We start from the raw sequence: 20,089 nt of genomic DNA on the forward strand, positions 1-20,089 counted from the left end.
GCACATAGGGATTCCCAGAAACTGAACCACCAACCAAAGAGCATATGGGGGCTAGACTTAGGCCCTTACATATATGTAGCAGAAGTGCAGCTTGGTCTTCATGTATGTTCCCTAAAAACTGGAGTGAGGCCTGTTTCTGATTCTGTTGCTGCTTTTTCATCCCCTTCTCCTAGCTGGGCTGCCTTATACAGCAGTGGGAGAGGATATGCTTAGTCCTACTACATTTGGATGTTCCAAAGTTGGCATGATACCATGGGGGACTTCCCATCTCTGAGGAGAAAGGGATCTGGAGAGAGGGGTTTGTGAAAATGGGACTGGGAGGAGAGGAGGGAGTGTAGGCTCCATTGTAAATAAATAAATTAATGAAGAAAAAGAAAAAAGAAAGCAGGTTTTTAAGCTGCATTCAATATTTTACATTAAAAACTACATTTTTAAACATTTTAAAGTTGTTTCAATATTCATTAAATAATTTTTTCCTTTTAGCTAACATTTTCACAATTTATAAATTATGATTTTATCTACTTCATGTAAATCATTACCATCTTTTACTTATTCTGTCTAATTATTCTTACTAAAAGCTAATCAAGTCTTCTCTACTAACTTTAGTCCATTTCAGTCCAAAAGGATAGATAAAAGAAATTGACTAGGTTATGATTAAACTGTCTAAGATGGACAAATCTTACCGCTAAGATACACTTTGGGCATCTCCATACTCCCTTGGGGACTTCAGAAAGCGGTGGCAATAGGCAAAAGATGTGGTAATTATCACTGCAGCCATCACAGAGCAGAAACTTATCGTCTTCATCCCCACGAGAGCATATTCGGCAAACATATGAATTCATCTGCCAGGGAAAACAAAGTAAATATGTAAAGAATTGGTTCCTCTATATACCTACCCCAGGTTTCTTGCCTACTGATTCTGAATTTCTATAACCATACAATATGAAAACTCTAAAATATCCTATCTGATAGAAAACACAACAGTATATAAGTAATCATAACACATTAATAAGTAGATCATATTTAAGCAACAATGAAGTATTATTTTAGAAAATTCAGTAGTGGAGTTCAAAATGCAGCTCAGTTGGCAAGATGTTTATTTATCATTCATGAAACCCTGAGTTCTCTCCCCAGCACTACATAAACAAAGTATGTCCATTCACACTTAAAATTCTAATACTTGAGATGTAAGTAGAATGATCAGAAATTCAAGACTCTATTTAGATATATAGCTATGCTAGCCAGGGATATATTATAACCCCGTCTCACACAGCAAAAAGTAAAGGAAAATATTCAATGACATAAAATTCACTGGGTCTCTTCTATAAAGCTAACTTGTACTTGTATAGCTAACCTAACCTACCTCCCACAAAAAGACCTGCTTGCCCCTTTCCCTAGCCAGGAAACCTAGACTTCTCCCCAATTCCCATTCACCCACCACAACTAGCTACTCTCACTTCTGCTACAGGCCTCTGGTCAATTCTCTAAGAAGACATCAGAATTTGCTAGCCAACAATCCCCACCCCCCCCACCCCAGGACCTCCCTACTCTACGAGAGAGGACTAAAGCAGCAGCTCTTCCGACCCTCCTGACCAGTCTTTGGAACACAATGACCCACTGTACTATTTCCTGCACATCTAGATAGGGCAGGGAGCTCTACCATGTGCAGTTCATCTTATCCACTGTGAGAGTCCTTGTCTATTTCCAATCCTAGCTGAGGAACCTAGACAATGTTGGTCCTCTACAACTCTCACTCCAACCAACTCTACCTCTATTCTCCCTGCATGCACTTGATTCACAGTCTAGAACTATAACTTCTGTTGTTAATATCATCCATATCATCCAGTTAGTTCTAGAGTCTTGTGTGTTCCCATCAGTCCACACATCCCAGTCAGTCTAGCACCATACATCTTGCACCCTCTTAAAAATAATGACATAAAGCTCTGCACAGGGAAAATACCATCAGAAAAATCAGAAATGGTTGCAAAGGACTAAAAACTTATGCCTCAACTCACTACAACTTGGAAGAAGTATTAAATGATAGAAGACATAGCATTTGGTTTTATACTATTTATTTTCTTTTAGCTCTTATTTTACTATTACTGATAATTTTGTACCTTTTACACTGTTGTGTTTTAATTTGTTACTTGAAAAGGCTTACCTACTTTTATATCTGATAAAGTAGACTTCAAACAAAGCTTGCAAAAGAAGATAAAAACAGCCACTATACAGATAAAGACTCATCAAGAAAATATAATTTGTTTATATTTTTGTACTAAATGGTGAGACTCCCAACTTTACAAAAGAAACACTGTTAAAGGCATAAGTGATTCTGTCTGGGACAATAATCATGTAGAACTTTAGTAGTCAGTTCTCATCTTCCAATAGGTCTTTTAAATAAACAAGCAAAAAAAAAATCAGAAAAGAAACTTATCCCACAGATTAATTTAATACACAGCTACAGAAGATCGCATCTAGCAGAGAGAGAAAGCAATTCTCTGCAGTACAAAGAATCATCATTAAAATCAATCATGTTATCAGCATTAAATTGAAATTAACAAATACAATAAATGTTGAAATAATTCCTTGTATCTTATTACAACATAATGTAATAAAACCAGAAATCAATAGTAAGAAAAAGCACAAAGAAACTAAAGAAATGGCTCAGCAAGTAAGAATCCTACTTGATGTTTCAGAGATTCACATGGCAGTTCACAATCATCTCTATGCCTAGTTGTAAGAGATTCAATGCTCTCTTCTGATCTCTTCTGACTTGAATACCAAACCACCACATGGGGTGCAGACATGCATGCAGGCATAATTAACACTCATTCAAAATAAAACAAAACAACCCCCCCTCCCAAGTTTAAAAAGGCAAGTAAAACTACATAAATACATGGAAGTTAATATACTTTCAGATAAACCATGGGTCATTAAAAGAATCAAAGAAATTTAAACAGGGTAAGAACTTACAAAAAACAAAAAAACAAAAAACAAAAAACAAAAAAAAAGTGCTCGCTTTGACAACACATATACTAAAAGTTGGGCAGTGGTGGTGCATGCCTTTAATCCCAGCACTTGAGAGGCAGAGGCAGGCGGATTTCTGAGTTCGAGGCCAACCTGGTCTACAGAGTGAGTTCCAGGACAGCCAGGGCTATACAGAGAAACCCTGTCTCGAAACAAACAAACAAACAAACAAACAAACAGAAAAAAGGACACATTTATTGCTAAGAAGCATGTAACAGCAATACTTCTCAAACTATTGCGTTAAAAAAAAGGAATGAATGCTATAAATCCTGAATTATCTTGACAATAAAACTGACTAAAATCATACAACTACAATGAAACTGTAGGTTATTCTCCTTATAAACATAGATGTAAAAGTTTTGAATATTATACTGAGAAAAAAACTGAACACTTCCTGTAAAATTCAGAACTATGTAAATACTATAAAACATTGTGTTCTGTATTTAAAAAAAAAAAAAACCTAACAGCTTTTTTATACACCATTAGTGAATATTTGAAGGATGAACATAGAAAAATATATTCAATTTGCACCTTCTAAAAAAGGCCTTAAAATAAACCCAATAAGGTGGGAAGGAAGAGAAACTCTTACACTGAAAACATTAAAGAGACAGAAAATTCTTGGTAGAAATATTAAGATAGATCTTCTAGGTTAAAGAAGTATCTGTATTATTTAAATGGCCGTACTACTAAAAGTAGTCTACATATTAAATGCAATCTTCATGAAAATCCCAGTGGTATTCTTTATAGAAAAAAAATTCAAACTAAGGAAATCTTAAGACTCCTAACAAATCCCCCCCTTCTCAAATTATACTACAGATCATAGCTCTGAAATATTATACCTCAGAGGAAGGGGAGCAGTCAGTATAGCTCATTAAACTATAAAGGTTATGGTTCCATAAAAAATGAAAACAGGTCTATGCCTCAAAATCCACAGCTGTAATCACAGTATTGGAAAGGTTAAATCAGATCACCTTTGCTATGTAACATGTTATAGTCCAGCCTGGGCTACATGAGACTAAATAAATTTAATAAAATATATAGCATATAAAATAAAAGCAGTAAAACTATACAAAAAATAATGAATTAAAACTTAAAGTAAAGCCGGGCGTGGTGGCGCACACCTTTAATCCCAGCACTCGGGAGGCAGAGGCAGGCGGATTTCTGAGTTCAAGGCCAGCCTGGTCTACAGAGTGAGTTCCAGGACAGCCAGGGCTACACAGAGAAACCCTGTCTCGAAAAACCAAAAAAAAAAAAAAAAAAAAAAAAAACTTAAAGTAATTTTAGGTGCACTCTAATATTGATAGTTAAAAACAGTATCACAAAATCACTGGTAAATCCTTACAAACTGGGTACTGCTGTGATTGTTCCGTAGCTGCATAGTCATCTTCATACAAGGGTCAAAACTGTGATTTAAGTTCTTGTCAGAAAATGCTGATGTCACTTTTCCAAACCCACTGGCTTCCCCCTTCACTACAATAGTTGCAGGGCATGTCACTTCTTCTTTATCTAGGAGGATCAAAAGTAAGTGAAACAGACTATTTACATCACAATTAACAAACATCTTATGGTTCTTTACTATATCACTGATTAGTATTTAAATTTCACCTGGTTGTATGCTATCTTTCTTTCTCAGAGTCTTCTCCTTAGCCTTGAGGCCCAAGCCTATCATTTTGGGGCCTGCCCCGTATATCTGTAGTTTCTTTAGCTCTGGGTTTTTCTCAATGTCTTCTTCTGTGGGTTCTGGCTATTAAAAAATTCAAAAGAGACAGTAAATAAAAAGACATAATAGTTTATAGAGAATGTCTAGAATTATTATTAGCAGAATACCTTAGAAAAGTCAATGCAGCCCCAGATAAGCTACCCATTTCGTACATGAACCTTCACCCATATAGTAACTAGCAAGCACTAAGTGCATGCAGTGAGTTTAAAAATAAACACATAAACCTGAAAGGGGAAGTGGAAGGAGATTTATGGGAATAGTTAAAGTTAGATTTGATGAAAACATATTACATGCACATATAGAATTCCCAAATGCTTCTAATAATATAACAACCACCACTACCAACAATTCCATGTACTGCTGAAGAGGACAGCAGGCTTTAAAGGATAGCTCCAATCTGACAGTCACACAGATAGTACTGGTTAAATACAGTGGGTCTCAAAATGAATTGAAAAAGACTTATAGGTACAAGTGTAGGCAACACAGGTGGAAGGGAGATTGTATAGAAAAGAAGAAAACAGCCGGACATGGTGGCGCACGCCTTTAATCCCAGCACTCGGGAGGCAGAGGCAGGGGAATTTCTGAGTTCGAGGCCAGCCTGCTATACAGAGTGAGTTCCAGGACAGCCAGGGCTACACAGAGAAACCCTGTCTCGAAAAACCAAAAAAAAAAAAACCAAAAAAAAAAAAAAAAACCAAGGAAACAAATATCAGAATGCACTTTACATTTAAGTATATAAAACATATAAAGTTCATATTCCCATTTTTTCATGTTGTGAAAAAGATAATAAAATATTGTTTTCAAGATTGGAGAAGGGGGATAAAGAACTGGCTCACTGGTTACATGCTCTCACTGTTTTTGCAAAGGACAGTGTTCAGTTCATAGACCTCACATAATGGCCTACAACTAACTCCAGTTTCAGGGGATCTAGTGACCTCTTCCCACCACTAAGTGCAGGAGACTTACATATAATACACAAACACAGATAGAGAGAATATAATCATATGGATAAAACTTTAAAATCTAAAAAACATTTTTAAAAGATTAAATATAAATCTACATATTAGAATGCAATAAATGCAAAGAAACTCCTTTACATAAACAGACAAATAAATAATAAGACAAAATAATTTTATTCCAAGGAGCATGTACCATTAAAAACATAATTCCTCTCCCGTGTATTATCAAAGACTTCAGAAAAGTAAGACCTGCTAGGTGTCCTCTACACTTATGCAGCAGATGTATACTTACATACCAGATGTGCATCTTGGTCTTCATGTGGGACCCCCTAACAAATGGAGAAGGGATTGTCTCTAACTCTGTTTTCTGGATCCCTTTCCTCTAACTGAGCTGCCTCATTTGTCCTCAATAAGAGATCTGACTACTCCTACTGCAACTTGATACGCCAAGGAAGTTTGATATACATGAGAGGTTTCCCTTCTCTGAGGAGAAAGGGGGAGAATAGTGGGAGTAGGAAAGGTGAGATGGAGGACTAGGAAGAGAGGATGGAGGGAAAGCTGTGATCTGATATAAAGTAATTAATAAAAGAAAAAAGAAATCTAAAATACCAATTAAAAAACAACAACAAAAAAATAGATGACATGGCTTGGCAGTTAAGAGCACTGATGTGGTGGTGCACGCCTTTAATCCCAGCACTTGGGAGGCAGACGCAGGTGGATTTCTGAGTTCAAGGCCAGCCTGGTCTACAAAGTGAGTTCCAGGACAGCCAAGGCTATACAGAGAAACCCTGGGGGTGGGGAGGGGTGGGGCGGGAAGCACTGACTACTCTTCCAGAGGTCCTGAGTTCAATTCACAGCAACCTCATGGTGGTTCACAACCATCTGTTATGAGATCCAATGCTCTTTTCTGATGTGACCGAAGACAACTACAGTGTACTTACATATAAATAATAATCTTTAAAAAAAAGGTATGCAAAATTTTAAAAACAAAACCCTTCGAAATATTATAATATTAAAATATTAATCAATAACTTATAATGAAGTATCTATCACTGAACTATGTATCTCCAACTCTTCTTATACTTGTCATTTTTTTGAGACAGGTATTGAGTAAGTCACCCCAATTATCTCTGAATTTACTTTGTAGTTCATGCAAATAACAATTAGCACAGGCGTCTAAGGCATCTGTAATCATAACCCTATTATAGCCTTATTAATATACCATAACGTTTCCAGTATATACTATTAACATGTGATCAATGTGCTAATATACACTTATATATGCTATGTAGCATATATCATATGCTAATTTATTATATTAGCATATATTATGCTAATATGCTAGTAACATGTGATTAATATGCTAATAGAATTAATTATAACCTAGAATTTGTAGTGTATATCTTTTAGTAAATACTGAACTACTTTAAAATTATTATTATTGTAGTTCTTTCCACTGGGTAGTCAGGTGTAAATCAGTTCAAAATAAGTTTAGATTCACTTAAGATGCGTAAATTTTCTCCCATAAAATACAACATAAATTCCCAATGATGGAGCTAGAGAAAGGACCTAAGGAGCTGAAGGGGTTTGCAGCCCCATAGGAAGAACAACAATATGAACTAACCAGTACCCCCATACTCCCAGGGACTAAATCACCTACCAAAGAGCACACATGGTGGGACTCATGGCTCCAGCTGCATATGTAGCAGAGGATGGCTTAGTCAGTCATCAATGGGAGGAGAGGCCCTTGGACCTGTGAAGGTTCCAGTGTATGCCCCAGGGTAGGGGAATGCCAGGGCCAGGAAGTGGGTGTGGGTGGGTTGGTGAGCAGGGAGAAGAGGGAGGGGACAGGACGTTTTTGGAGGGGAAACCAGGAAAGGGGACAACATTTGAAATACAAATAAAGTAAATATCTAATAAAAAAATCAGCAAACAAAAAATAAAGTGGCTAAAATAAAAAAAAAAAAAAAAAAACATAAAAATAACCTTGTTTTTTCTTTGTATTTCTATAGTAATTATTGAAAGTCAGATGCCCTATTTGGTAGTATCTAGGTATATCTACCTTAACAGTCTGTTTTCTTCAGGAAAAAAAAATGGAATCTACTATACTTTCATTATAATATCATGTCTAATTCCAAAATTTATGGTAACTCCTTTTGTTCTTTTTTTTTTTAAAGATTTATTTTATATAAGTATTCTGAAGCTGTCTTCAGACACACCAGAAGAGGGCATCAGATTCCATTACAGATGTTTGTGAGTCACCATGTGTCAGTGCTCAGAACTCACTCTGTAGACCAGGCTAGCCTAGAACCCAGAAATCTGCCTGCCTTTGCCTCTCAAGTGCTGGGATTAAAGGCAAGCGCCACCACTGCCCGTCTGCTAATAGTAAATTTTAAAGCAAGAAAACATGAAACAAGTCCATAGCCATGAGGACAAAAATATCTAGGAATAAACTTACCCAAACAAATAAAATATCTCTAAAATAAAAATCATGAAACACTACAGAATTAATATACTTAAAATATTCACACAATAAAACTTTAATAAAAATTCCGAAGACATTTTTTCAGAGAACTAGAAAAACAATCTTTCAAAATATACATGGAAGCAAAGAAAATCACTAATAATCAGGTATTTTGAGCAGAGAGATAAAATTAAAGACATCAGTATGACTAATTCCAAGATACAGACCATTGTAAGGGTAATAGTAAAATAAAAACCAGAAAAAAACAATGGAAGTTAAGCATTCCAATAATGTCTATAAGTGAGCCTATGAACTGCATGGCAGAACAATTTCAAAGTAGAAGACAATCAAGGATATATAGGAACAACTTATGTAAAAAAAAAACTAACTGAACCACTCTCTGTTCTTCCCAGGAAGGGAGCTATTTTCCAGTGTATCAATGCTTGCCCATATCTTAAACTAAAATTTAAAATTTAAATAAGTAAGTAAGTAAGTAAGTAAGTAAGTAAGTAAGTAAGTAAGTAAGTAAATAAATAAATAAATAAATAAATAAATAAATAAATAAATAAATAATCAACAACAAAAAAAACAATGTAACAAGCAGAAGCCCGAAAACATGGACATATTATTCATAACGAATGATTTTCAACAAAATATCAAAGACACTGAAGTGTACATAGAAGATTTATATCAGTTTCTCATCTTGAACAAATATAATCTCAAAGACCAAATAGTATTTTACCGAAGACAAAGACCTAAGTATTATTTGAAATTAAGAAAAATTAAATTCGAAAAGAGTTTCCACCTGTCTTTGCCTCCCAAGTGCTGGGATTAAAGGCATGCACCACCACTGTCTCAGCAGCTGCTGTTTTCTTAAAAAGATCTCAGAAAGCACCATATGGTAAAGTAAAAATTGACAAGAATTAAAATAAACTAAAAACCTTCAGTAAAACTAAGTAAGTATTCCACAGGGAAAAGTCAACCTAGAGAATAGGAAAAACACATCTTGTCAGCTATTCATTACAGAGAGGTTAATAATTCATATTAGAGATAGAACTTAAAATACATTTATGCAGATGGCATGATATTGATTGTTACACACACACACACACACACCCACACCCACACACACACACACACACACACACACCCCAGAGCCTAAGACCACTATCCTGAAATTAACAACTGTTATCTTTAGGGGAGTGGTAGTACACAAAATTACCCAAGACATAAAAAAATGAACACATATGCAAAAATATTCAATAAGATATCCACAAACCAAATCCTAAATCACACCATAATCTAGACAGCTTTATCACAGAGATGCAGGGATAGTTCAATATATAAAAATCAGTATCAGTGATCAACCATATAAACAGATTGAAAGAAAAAAACCAGAAAACCCACATGATCATCTTATTAGACATTAAAAAAAAAACCTTTGACAATTTCCAACACACACTTAGGGAAAAATATTAGATCAGTAATACAGACACATAAATAAACATAATAAAAGCAATATACAGCAAGCCAACATCAAATTAAATGGAGAGAAATTACGCCAATTTCACATGAGAAGATCATAGGGTTGATTACTTTCTTCCTATCTACTCAAAATAATACTTGTTCTAGCAAGATCAATAAGACAATTAATGGAGATCAAAGAGATACAAATTAGAATAAGAGAATTCAAATATATTTGCAGATGATATGATAGTATATATAAGCAACACCAAAAAATTGACCAGGAAACTCACACAGCTGATAAACACTATTAGTGAAGTGACTAGATAATTATTAGATTTAAAAAAAAAAAAGTCAATGACCATACAGGGGTGATGATGGAAAGACATGGACACAACAACTTTTCACAACAGACACAAAGATACAAAATATCCTGATGTAACTCTAACCAAGCAATGTGAAAGACTTCTATGACCAAAACTTCAAAGAAATTGAAGAAGAGATCAAAAGATGGAAAGGTCTCCCACATTCTTCAATCAGTAGGATTAACACAGTGAAAATGGTCATCTTACCAAACAGAGTCTACAGATTCAACCCATTAGTCATCAAAACTCCACTACAATCCTTTATAGATCTTGCAAGGATAATATTTAACTTCAAATGAGAAAACAAAAAGGAAGGACAGCTAAAACAACCCTGTAATAAGAACTTCTGGAGGTATCACCATCCTTGATGTCAAGCTCTACCATAGAGATAGAGTAATAAAAACCTCGTGGTATTGCTATTAAAAAAACAAAAAGACAAAAAGGTTGATCTATGGAATAGAATTAAAGACTCAGAGATAAACCTACACACTATGGACATCTGTGTGGACATTTTTAATAAAGAAGCAGAATTACACTTGAAAAAAGGATGCATCTTTAACAAATGGTGCTGGTCTAAGTGGATATCAGCACATAGAAGAATGCAAATAGATCCATATCTACCACCCTGCACAAAACACAAATCCAAGTGATTCAAAGACACAGACATAAAACCAGATACACTAAACCTGATAGAAGAAACAGTGGGTACTAACCTTGAACACATTGGCACAGGAGACAATTTCCTGAACAGAAGAACACCAACAGCTCAGGCACTAAGATTAACAACCTAGAAATGGGACCTCATGAATCTAAAAACTTCTATAAGGCCAAGCATACCATCAATAGGACAAAACAGCAGTCTACAGGATGGGAAAGTGTTTTACCAACTCCACATCTGACAAATAGTGTGACTCCACATTATTGGCTAATATCCAAAATATATAAAGAACTCAAGAAATTAGACATCAACACATGAAATAATCCACTTAAAAAAGAGAGTACAGATCTAAACAGAATTCTCAACCCAGGAACGTCAAATGGCTGAGAAACACCTAAAGAGATGTTCAACATCCTTACTTATCAGGGAAATGCAAATCAAAATGACTTTAGGATTCTATCATACACCTATCAGAATGGCTATGATTTAAAAAACAAGAGATAGCTCATGCATGCAAGGATGTGGAGCAAGGGGAACACTCCTCCATTGCTGGTGGGAACTTGTACATTGCTGGTGCAAACTTGTACACACTGTGGAGAAAAGTATGGTGGTTTCTCAGAAAGTTGGTAATCAACCTACCTCAAGATCCAGCTATACCACTCCTGGGCATGTACCCGAAAGATGCTCCATCCTACCACAAAGACATTTGTTCACCTATATTTATAGCTGCTTTATTTATAATAGTCAGAGACTGGAAACAACCTAAATGTCTCTCAACTAAAGAATGGACAAAGATACCTTAAATGTATGTGTAAATGTGATACCTTTACACAGTGCGGTTGTTAAACTCAGTTGTTAAAACAAAAACAAAAAGACAAAACAAAGCAAACAAACAAACATGAAATTTGCAGGCAAATGAATGGAACTAGGAAAAAAAAAAATCATCCTGAGTGAAGTAACACAGTCCCAGAAAGACACACAATGCATGTCCTCACTTATAAGCAGGCATTAGCTGTTAAGTAAAAGATAGTCATGCTACAATTTATAGACACAGAGAGGCTAAGTAACAAGGAAGGCTCAAGAGGGGGCACATGGATCTCTCTGGAAATAGGAAATAGATTTTCAGGTGGAATGGGGGCAAGTGGGGAGGGAACAAAAGATATTAGGCCAGGGTCTGGGAGCACGTAGGGATAGAATACATTGAGAGTAGACTGGGATTTGGAGTAATCTGTAAAGTGATGTGGAAACCTAGTGCTTTCCTTTTGAATCCTGCTTAGTTTACTCTGTGGGCCTTGTTCTCCTGGTGTCCTTGACCCCTCTGGCTCCTGCAAACCTTCCTTCCCCCTCTTCCAAAGGACTCCTGTAGCTCCCCCTAGGTTTTGGTGGTGGGACTCTGCATCTAACCTCATCTGTTGCTAGATGACTCCTCTTTGATAATAACTGGGCTAGGTACTGATAGGTAACTCATAGGAGTTCCTGTACTCTATGCAGGTGATCCCAATGAAGACTTCTAGAAATGTGGGAGAGTAAGACTAAACCAGCCATCTTCTGTAACCAGGCAAGGCTCCCAGTGGTGGGATTGGCACATTAACCCAGCCAACAATCTGCCTTGCCTATAAGATGTGCTAGAATAACAGTGGTGCAGAAGTAGTCAACCAGTGACTGGTCCAACTAGAAGTGCACACCACAATAGGAAGCCCACAGTGACACTGCCTGGAGGGCCAGAAATCAGGAGGACCACCCAGAAACCCATAATAATAGAATCAAACATGACTTGAAAACAAAACAAAAACGAAAAAGGAAAGAAATGGAAAAGTCAATATAAATAATCTAAGTGATATTCTTTCATACTCTAGCTATTAGTGAAATTCAGAGTAAAAGTAGTCTAAAAGTTCAAATCAACATAGTCAAAAATGATAAAATGCCAATAAATGTCGGTTTAGATATAAAAAACAAAAAAGAAAAAACAATGGCCTTATACTGCTGGTAGAAATGTAAAGTATTCTCAACATTTTTCAAATTACCATACTAGTTCCTCAAAACACTGGTATCTACAAAGAGACTCAGCCATACCAATGGAAATTCCTTGTATTATTTTCTAAAGGATCTATATCCTACCATAGGAACACTTGTGCATCATGTTCTTTACAGCACCATTCTTAAAAGTCAGAAAATAGAGTCAGCATAGATTTTCACAAATTGACATGTAGATTTTTAAAAAATGTAATTCATACATTCAATGGAATTTTATTCTTCTCTAAAAAAAAATAGTATTATTTTACTGATAAATGAAAGGAACTGTGAAGTAAATTGAACTAATTCTGGCTGGAACACCAATATATATATCATACATTTTCTCTTACATGTAGATGGTAGCGTTACAAATATAGATACATTTGCTTAAAACAAGGTATTATAGAAGTCAGGAAATGATAACATGGCCATTCAGCAGAGTAAAAGAAATGTGACAGAGTTGACATAGTTAAATACAAATACCTAAGGACACTCTGCCTTTCTATTCTTCACTCTTATCTATACTTAGCTTCTCCAAGAAAGTAGTGACATTCCCAGCTCACATCTACCTGAGTTAGGGTGATATAAGGTCAGAGATCACTCTTAGTCATTACTGACCCTTCAGTCACTCTGAGTCTAAAACCCTATTTGTTGAATAAATTAAAGGACAGAGAGAGTGTGGAAGTATTCAGTACAGTCCAGGAAGAGGAAAAAAAGTGCTTTTGTTGGACAATTAGCAGACAGTTTAGATAAAGCCAATCAGAAGAAAATGCATAGTAAATTACTATAAAATAACAACAACAAAAAAAGAAATACAAATATTAGTGATAAGGAAAGAATATGAGGTATAGGTTCAAATGGAGGGTAGGATAGAAGAGGTAAAGAAAGAAATGATTGATATCAGATGTTTGGAAAAGTCAAATAGAAACTACTATTTTATATATAAATATATATATACATTTGTATTGAATGATTATACAAACACACACACACACACACACTTATGTATTATATGTCTTATACATAACCTACAGGACAGGATAAAATCTATTGAGTTCAAAGTTACAATTACCCCTGAATATGAAGGCACTGAAGTATAAACAAAATCAAGTCAGTCAACATTTCATCATGGAGTAGGGAGGGGCTTCATTCAGGTGAGGATATATTGACAGATCATGTCCACTTTGGGAGAGTGAGTTTCATTCTGAAGTACAGACCCTGGTAGGTAACCATACACCAGCGCCTTTATAACCATGTGTGTTTATTTGGGTAATACTAATTTTGGACTCAGTCAGCTAATAAAAACAAAACAAAACAAAAAAACAAGCCAAACATATAAAGTTGGAAGAAGCACACAGGAGTGAATCAAACTAAGTTGGGAGTATGGAGACCAATAGATTACATGCATATATTATATTTTCCGAAAATAATTATGTTAAAGAGAAAAATACTACACAAGTCAACTAATTTAACAAAAATGTGCAAAACAAGATATTACACTTCAATCATTAGAGTAACTATTTGAAGAAAAAAAAGCAAAGCAAATACCGTGAGAATGTAATTCGTATAGCTTTTACAACATAATTATAAACAACATTTCACCAAACAACAAACCTCAGTTATAGCACATCAGAATTATCCCATTCCTATGTATATGGCCAAAGGTCACTTTTATTGTAAAATTGTTCACCACAACTCATATATGTGCATAACACATCAGAATTATCCCATTCCTATGTATATGGCCAAAGGTCACTTTTATTGCAAAATTGTTCACTACAACTCATACATGTGCTCATTAATAGATGAAAAGAAAACTTATAATCATGATGAAATACCATTAAGTCACAGAAAAAAACTGTGATTTATAGCACAATGGATAGAACTAGAGAATATTGTTTAAGAGTAATAGGTAAGAAACACATGTAGTATACACTCTCTTAACGGAAATTTTAAAAAACTTGACTGGAAAGCAAAATAGTCCTTTAATTAGATTGTATAATTTGGTAATACAAAATAGAAACTGAATCTAATGACCTGTATTTGTGTCTGAAAATATCTACACTGAACCTTATTATTATCTACCATTAATACATCATAACAGTGAGAATTTTAAGAACATGAAGATGGCTACTGTAGCTAAAGGTGTTTGCTAAGAAGCCTACCAATATTAGATCTCAAACTGGGACAAATGGCTGATGTGTCTATTTAACATACCAGGGTGCATATGGCCCCAAGGTTCTCCCAGGATGCCCCAGTCCCTTCCTGCTACAACATATGGCTGGTAATATCCCACCCTCTACTTTATATTCTCCAGCCTAGGTTAACTCTCCCAACTGCCCTTTCCTATATAATCCTGACATTTGGTTATCTTTTATTGCACCTTGACCTCCTGACCACTGAACCTTACCTTTTTCTCCCACCTCTCCCCATATGGCCTAGCTAAGTCTGATTATGTCTTTTCTGGACTGTCCCAGATGTCCCTGCCTTGGCTATGCTCTCCCTTTCACCTACAATAAACTTTCTCCTCCACTATTCCTAGGAGCACCTATATCCTTTCCTTTCTTTTTTATTTCTTTTTTTTCATTCAAGCCCCAAGACCCTCTCACATGGTAGAAGGAAAACATGTACTTGTGTAGTATTTTTCTCTGTAAAATAATTATTTTGGAAAAATAAATAGATAAAAGAGGCTCAACAATTAGGAACACAGACTGCACTTGAAGAGAACCTTGGTGCAATTCCCAGCACTAACATGCAGACTCAAAAACATCTGTGATTTAAGTCCCAAGGGATCTAATGCTCTCTGCTGTCCTCCAAAGACACTATATTCATATGTAGTACAGATATACAAGCAGGTAAAATACCTATACACATAAAATAGTCTTTAAAAAGTTACAATAAAATAGTCTTTAAAAAGTTACAATAATCATTTTAGAATGATAGCTTAGTTTTGTCTTATTGTTAATAAGCCTGGTGTAACACAAAAAGATTCCACCTGTTTTTATTTCCATTGTACTTAGTACTATGTGACTTTTTACTCTACATTGTATCATAATAATAATTATAGACTATACCACTATTATAATGGCTATAACTGTAAGAAATATAAATGATCTTGTAAAAGCTGATTCTAATTAACATGATTCTGTTATATGCATGTACTCATAGCATTTGTGAATGGAGGCAGAAGAATCATGAGTTCAAGGCCAGCCTCACTACATGATTAATTTTTTTTTCTGCCCAGCCTCAGGATATGAGATTCTACAAAGTCAACATATCCAAGTTACATTATGCTTTGTTGTTTTCTTTTTTCCTTTTCTGCTCCCAACCATCTCTAGATATAACTCTTCCTATATGTGCAAAATCCAATTAACTAAAATTTAATAGTGTGAAACATAATTATTCCTATTTTAGCTATAGTCTATTTAAAATGTTTCTAGGTTCAATATTAAGATTTGTCTTAAAAATAGAAAACTTCATCCCACTTTTTTCAGACAGATGTATTTAAAATGTAGTATTCAGAACACTTGAGCTTATTTTAGTTGGATTAGATATTATAAGACTACATAGTTACATAGTTTATGTTTTTTAAATTTTACTTTTTTTGGGTTTTTTTTGTTTTGTTTTGTTTTGTTTTGTTTTGTTTTGTTTTTTTGAGACAGGGTTTCTCTGTATAGCTCTGGCTGTCCTGGAACTCACTCTGTAGACCAGGCTGGCCTCAAACTCAGAAATCTGCCTGCCTCTGCCTCCCAAGTGCTGGGATTAAAGGCATGTGCCTGGCAAATTTTACATTTTTTAACATTTAAAAATTATCTCTGGCACACTGAACTAAAAACCTTTCCAAAGCTGACCAATTCTTAATGTACAAGAAGCAAACTTCCTAAAAATGATATAGCCTCTCAACATAGGAAGCAACAATAGTTTTCTCTTGAAATTTCTTCAGGTAAGGTGGTAGAAATTTAAATAATTCCTTTATAACTTCAATCTGCTATAATCAGTTCATCTGTGCTGGGCCATGATGGTGATGGCACCCACCTTTAATCTCAGCACTCAGAGTCAGAAGGAAGCAGATCTATAATTTTGAGGCCAGCCTGGTCTACAGACTGACTTCCAGGACAGCTATACTTCCAGGACAGCTATAGCTATACAGAAACACCCTGTCTTAAAAAAAAAAGGAAAGAAAAAAAAAAGGAAAAAAAAAGTTAAAAACAAACTATAGTTTTATAATATCTAATCCAATTATTAAGTATTCTAGACATAACATTTTCATATTTTCAACACTGATAAACTTTTATATTTTTGGGTATTTTTTGTTTTTTTTTGAAAAATCATTATGTATCTTATAAAAAATAAAATTCATAAAAATAAATCTAGAGCTATAAGAATATTCACTTTGAATACATAAAGTACAAATAGAAATAAAAATACTATAAATCCTAAATGAAAATAATCATTTCCCACTGGTTTCAAATTAGATATTCATGTCAAGTTTTTTTTCCCTTTTCTTGATTGTTTGTCTAAAATATTTTCTGAAAATGGATTTTCACCCAAACTCAATTTTTAAACTAACACTGGCAGCTTATTAGAAGGAAATATAGAAAAATAGTTTACCTCAGGCTGTAGCCTTTTTGCTCTTCTACTGTAGCAACTGAATTTTGATGGCTGAACAGACTGTCTAAGAGGAATGCTATGAGGTTTGTATTCCTTGTCTTTTTCTTCACTGTCAAATGGATCTGTGTTACATTGCTGATATGGAGAGAAAAGAATATAAAATGTATTTATGAACATATAAACTCATATATATGTATAAACAATGTGTTTAGTAATGAAATATTCATAAGTGTCTACATATACATACTATTTAAAATACCTAATTAAGTTCAGCTAAACAAAAGTAATACCAGCTTACTCATTTTGAACACCTAAAATATGAAGTTTCTAAAATAAGGAAGCTTAATAATTTCAGAAAATAATTATCTACTTTTCAGATAACAACCTGATGTAATTGCACTTCTTTTTCTAGGATGTGATTTGGTTCATAATAATAACTTCCCATGACAGAAAGGACTCAGTAAAGTTTACCGACCATAGGATAGGCTGAACAATAAAGCTTTATATAAGCAAGTTTCCAAAGGCCTATTCCTAAAAATTTTAAATATAACAAATTTTAATTTTCTAACAATTCAAAATAAATGCCAATTACAAAGAAAAAAGTAAAAACAAAAGAAATCAAATCTTGTATCAAGCTCCAAGTCAGTTATGACCCTCACCACAAGATTAGCTCCAGACTGAAATATTTCATAAGGGTAAATGATCCGTTCATAGTGTGACCGAAGCAGGGAACCAATGTTTTTCCCTGATGGGTAATGAAGGCGTTGGGCAACACGGGCCCACCGACGGTCCTTGCAGATTGCTTCATATCCACCTTCCTCCATCACAATCTAAATGGATAAGAAAATATATACATAAACAGTGAACACACTGGAAACATCTGAATCCTACAGTGACCCTTAATGCAGGAAACATATCATGTCCTTCCAATATCACTTCCTTAACCACTGTATAACTCAGATCAGGGTTGTTGCCAGGTTCTATTGTATTCCTTTCTAAGCAAATATAAATGGAAGTATGTTTTATAGTTATGGCTTTTTTTCTCTTAAATGTTAACTAATCTTACCTTATTAAGGCTGTAAAGGTCCAAGATCTTCCTCTCCACAGTAGGTATCTTTAAGGAAGAACCTTGAATTTCCCAAAATTTTGCAATCTGATCCAAATAGTTCAGTTTTACTCTAGTCTGGGCCTGAGAAAGAAAACGGTCAATAAATTAGAACTACTTTTTGCCCCCACTTTGTACTTATCTTTCCTTGCTTTTTTAAAAAGATATTTTAAAATTATAATAGCATCATTGTCCCCTTAAACAAACTGGTATGCTACTCCTTGTGAGGCACTATTTCTCCCACTTTTAGTCTTCCTTAGTGCCCTGTAGTTATTTGTCTAAGGTGAGGCCTCCTAAGTTTTCTACTTTTAATAGTACCATACTATTGGTGTCATTCCTGTTTAGATCATGTTTCCACTCCCATGTTGATAAGACTTCTCAACTTCAAAGCAAACTTCCATTTCCTCTGCTCTTTCAATATCACTACTCTCTCTTCCACAATAATCTCTTAAGACTTAGGTGCAGGAAAGAATAAACTAGAAAAGTAAAGGGCAGCCACTTCAGAGTGGGTAGGAGGAAGCAATAGAGGAGACTAGAAGGATGTAAGTAATCTTTAAAAAGAAATAAGAAAAACAGGGTCTGGAACTTTAATTATACCTCTTGTATAATTTTTTTTTATTTTATTTTTAAGCAGAGGTTATCCTTCTATCTTTACTTTCTTTGTAGCTTTAACCTTAGTCTATCATATAATGGAACGTTGAAACCTTCATGTTCTGGAATTTTATAAACCTATATTGTGTTTTAAAGAAGGCACTGTCATAAATTAATATTTTTAAGAAATGATATGTGAGGTTGCAATAAACAATATTTGATATCAGAAACTAAATACAAGTCATTGTTGTAACATCAAAGATTAGAACTCCAATTGTTATATAAAAACACATTTCTTACCTCCAGTTCATTTAGCCTCTGAATTCGAGGAGTAAATCTGAAGTTATCAACTTCTACAGCAAAAGGAGGCTGCCAATCCTAGAAGCCAATTAGTAGTAGTTCATGGTAAAACTGAGTGAATGCATGTCCTGCCAATCAACAGATATTTAACCTGAAGCAAGGATTCCCCACCCTTTTCATTTTACTTGAAACTGAGAAAGTGACCTATAAATATAACAATATAAACTTATATAACATATTTTTTCCAGTTAAAAATGAGACTGCTAGTATACTGATTTTTTCTTTGTTGAAACATGGTACAGACAACTCATTAACTGAAAATGTATTAATTGCACATCTGCAGAAGCATTTCAACCACAAGGAATCTGGATGGCTGGAGGACTTTTCTACAGTATGAATCGAGTAGCTAAAAAGATTCAAAACGCCTACATAAATCTAAGGCCTTGTTAAGGGACCCAGTCGACCATCATCATCATCATCATCTCATTTCATTTCAGAGGCTTACCGCAGGTGGGCGTATCTTGCAAATGCCTGATTTCTCCGCAATGGGTCTGATTTTAGCTATATAGCCAAGAGGATCTCGGAATTCCGCCCAACTGGGCTCAAACACGGGGCACTCAGGCGGCGGCAGAAAGTCGTCAGATCCTGGCTTCATGTTCGCTCAAAACGCGGTTATAAAAAGTGATTCGATATTAAAGGGCGAATGGAATTGCCTACTCACTGCGTGGCACCCAGGAACTTTATTTTCTTCTAAATTTCAGAGTTTGCTTAATTCCATATTCTTACATTCACCTCCTCGTTCGGATCCACCA

General features: G+C 34.9%; 1 protein-coding gene across 2 annotated transcripts in view; it reads right to left on the reverse strand.

Moving 5' to 3' along the window:
* LOC146999837 (lysine-specific demethylase 5D) overlaps positions 1–20,089 on the reverse strand; it is a 47,040-nt gene extending 26,951 nt beyond the window's left edge. The window contains exons 1-8 of one of the 2 annotated variants that reach the window (XM_085834387.1): positions 19,999–20,089; positions 19,278–19,355; positions 18,348–18,470; positions 17,941–18,111; positions 17,282–17,416; positions 4,633–4,771; positions 4,370–4,533; positions 684–842 (exon numbers count right to left, since the gene is read on the reverse strand). In XM_085834387.1, coding sequence (XP_085690513.1) covers positions 684–842; positions 4,370–4,533; positions 4,633–4,771; positions 17,282–17,416; positions 17,941–18,105 — 762 coding nt within the window. In that variant the 5' untranslated portion in view covers positions 18,106–18,111; positions 18,348–18,470; positions 19,278–19,355; positions 19,999–20,089. Of the gene's footprint in view, positions 1–683; positions 843–4,369; positions 4,534–4,632; positions 4,772–17,281; positions 17,417–17,940; positions 18,112–18,347; positions 18,471–19,277; positions 19,356–19,782 lie in introns of both variants that reach the window. The other variant, XM_085834386.1, reaches the window with a different exon arrangement.

Source organism: Mus caroli, unplaced genomic scaffold, assembly GCF_978045245.1.
Source record: "Mus caroli unplaced genomic scaffold, Mus_caroli_1 scaffold_34, whole genome shotgun sequence".
Lineage (NCBI taxonomy): Eukaryota > Metazoa > Chordata > Mammalia > Rodentia > Muridae > Mus > Mus caroli.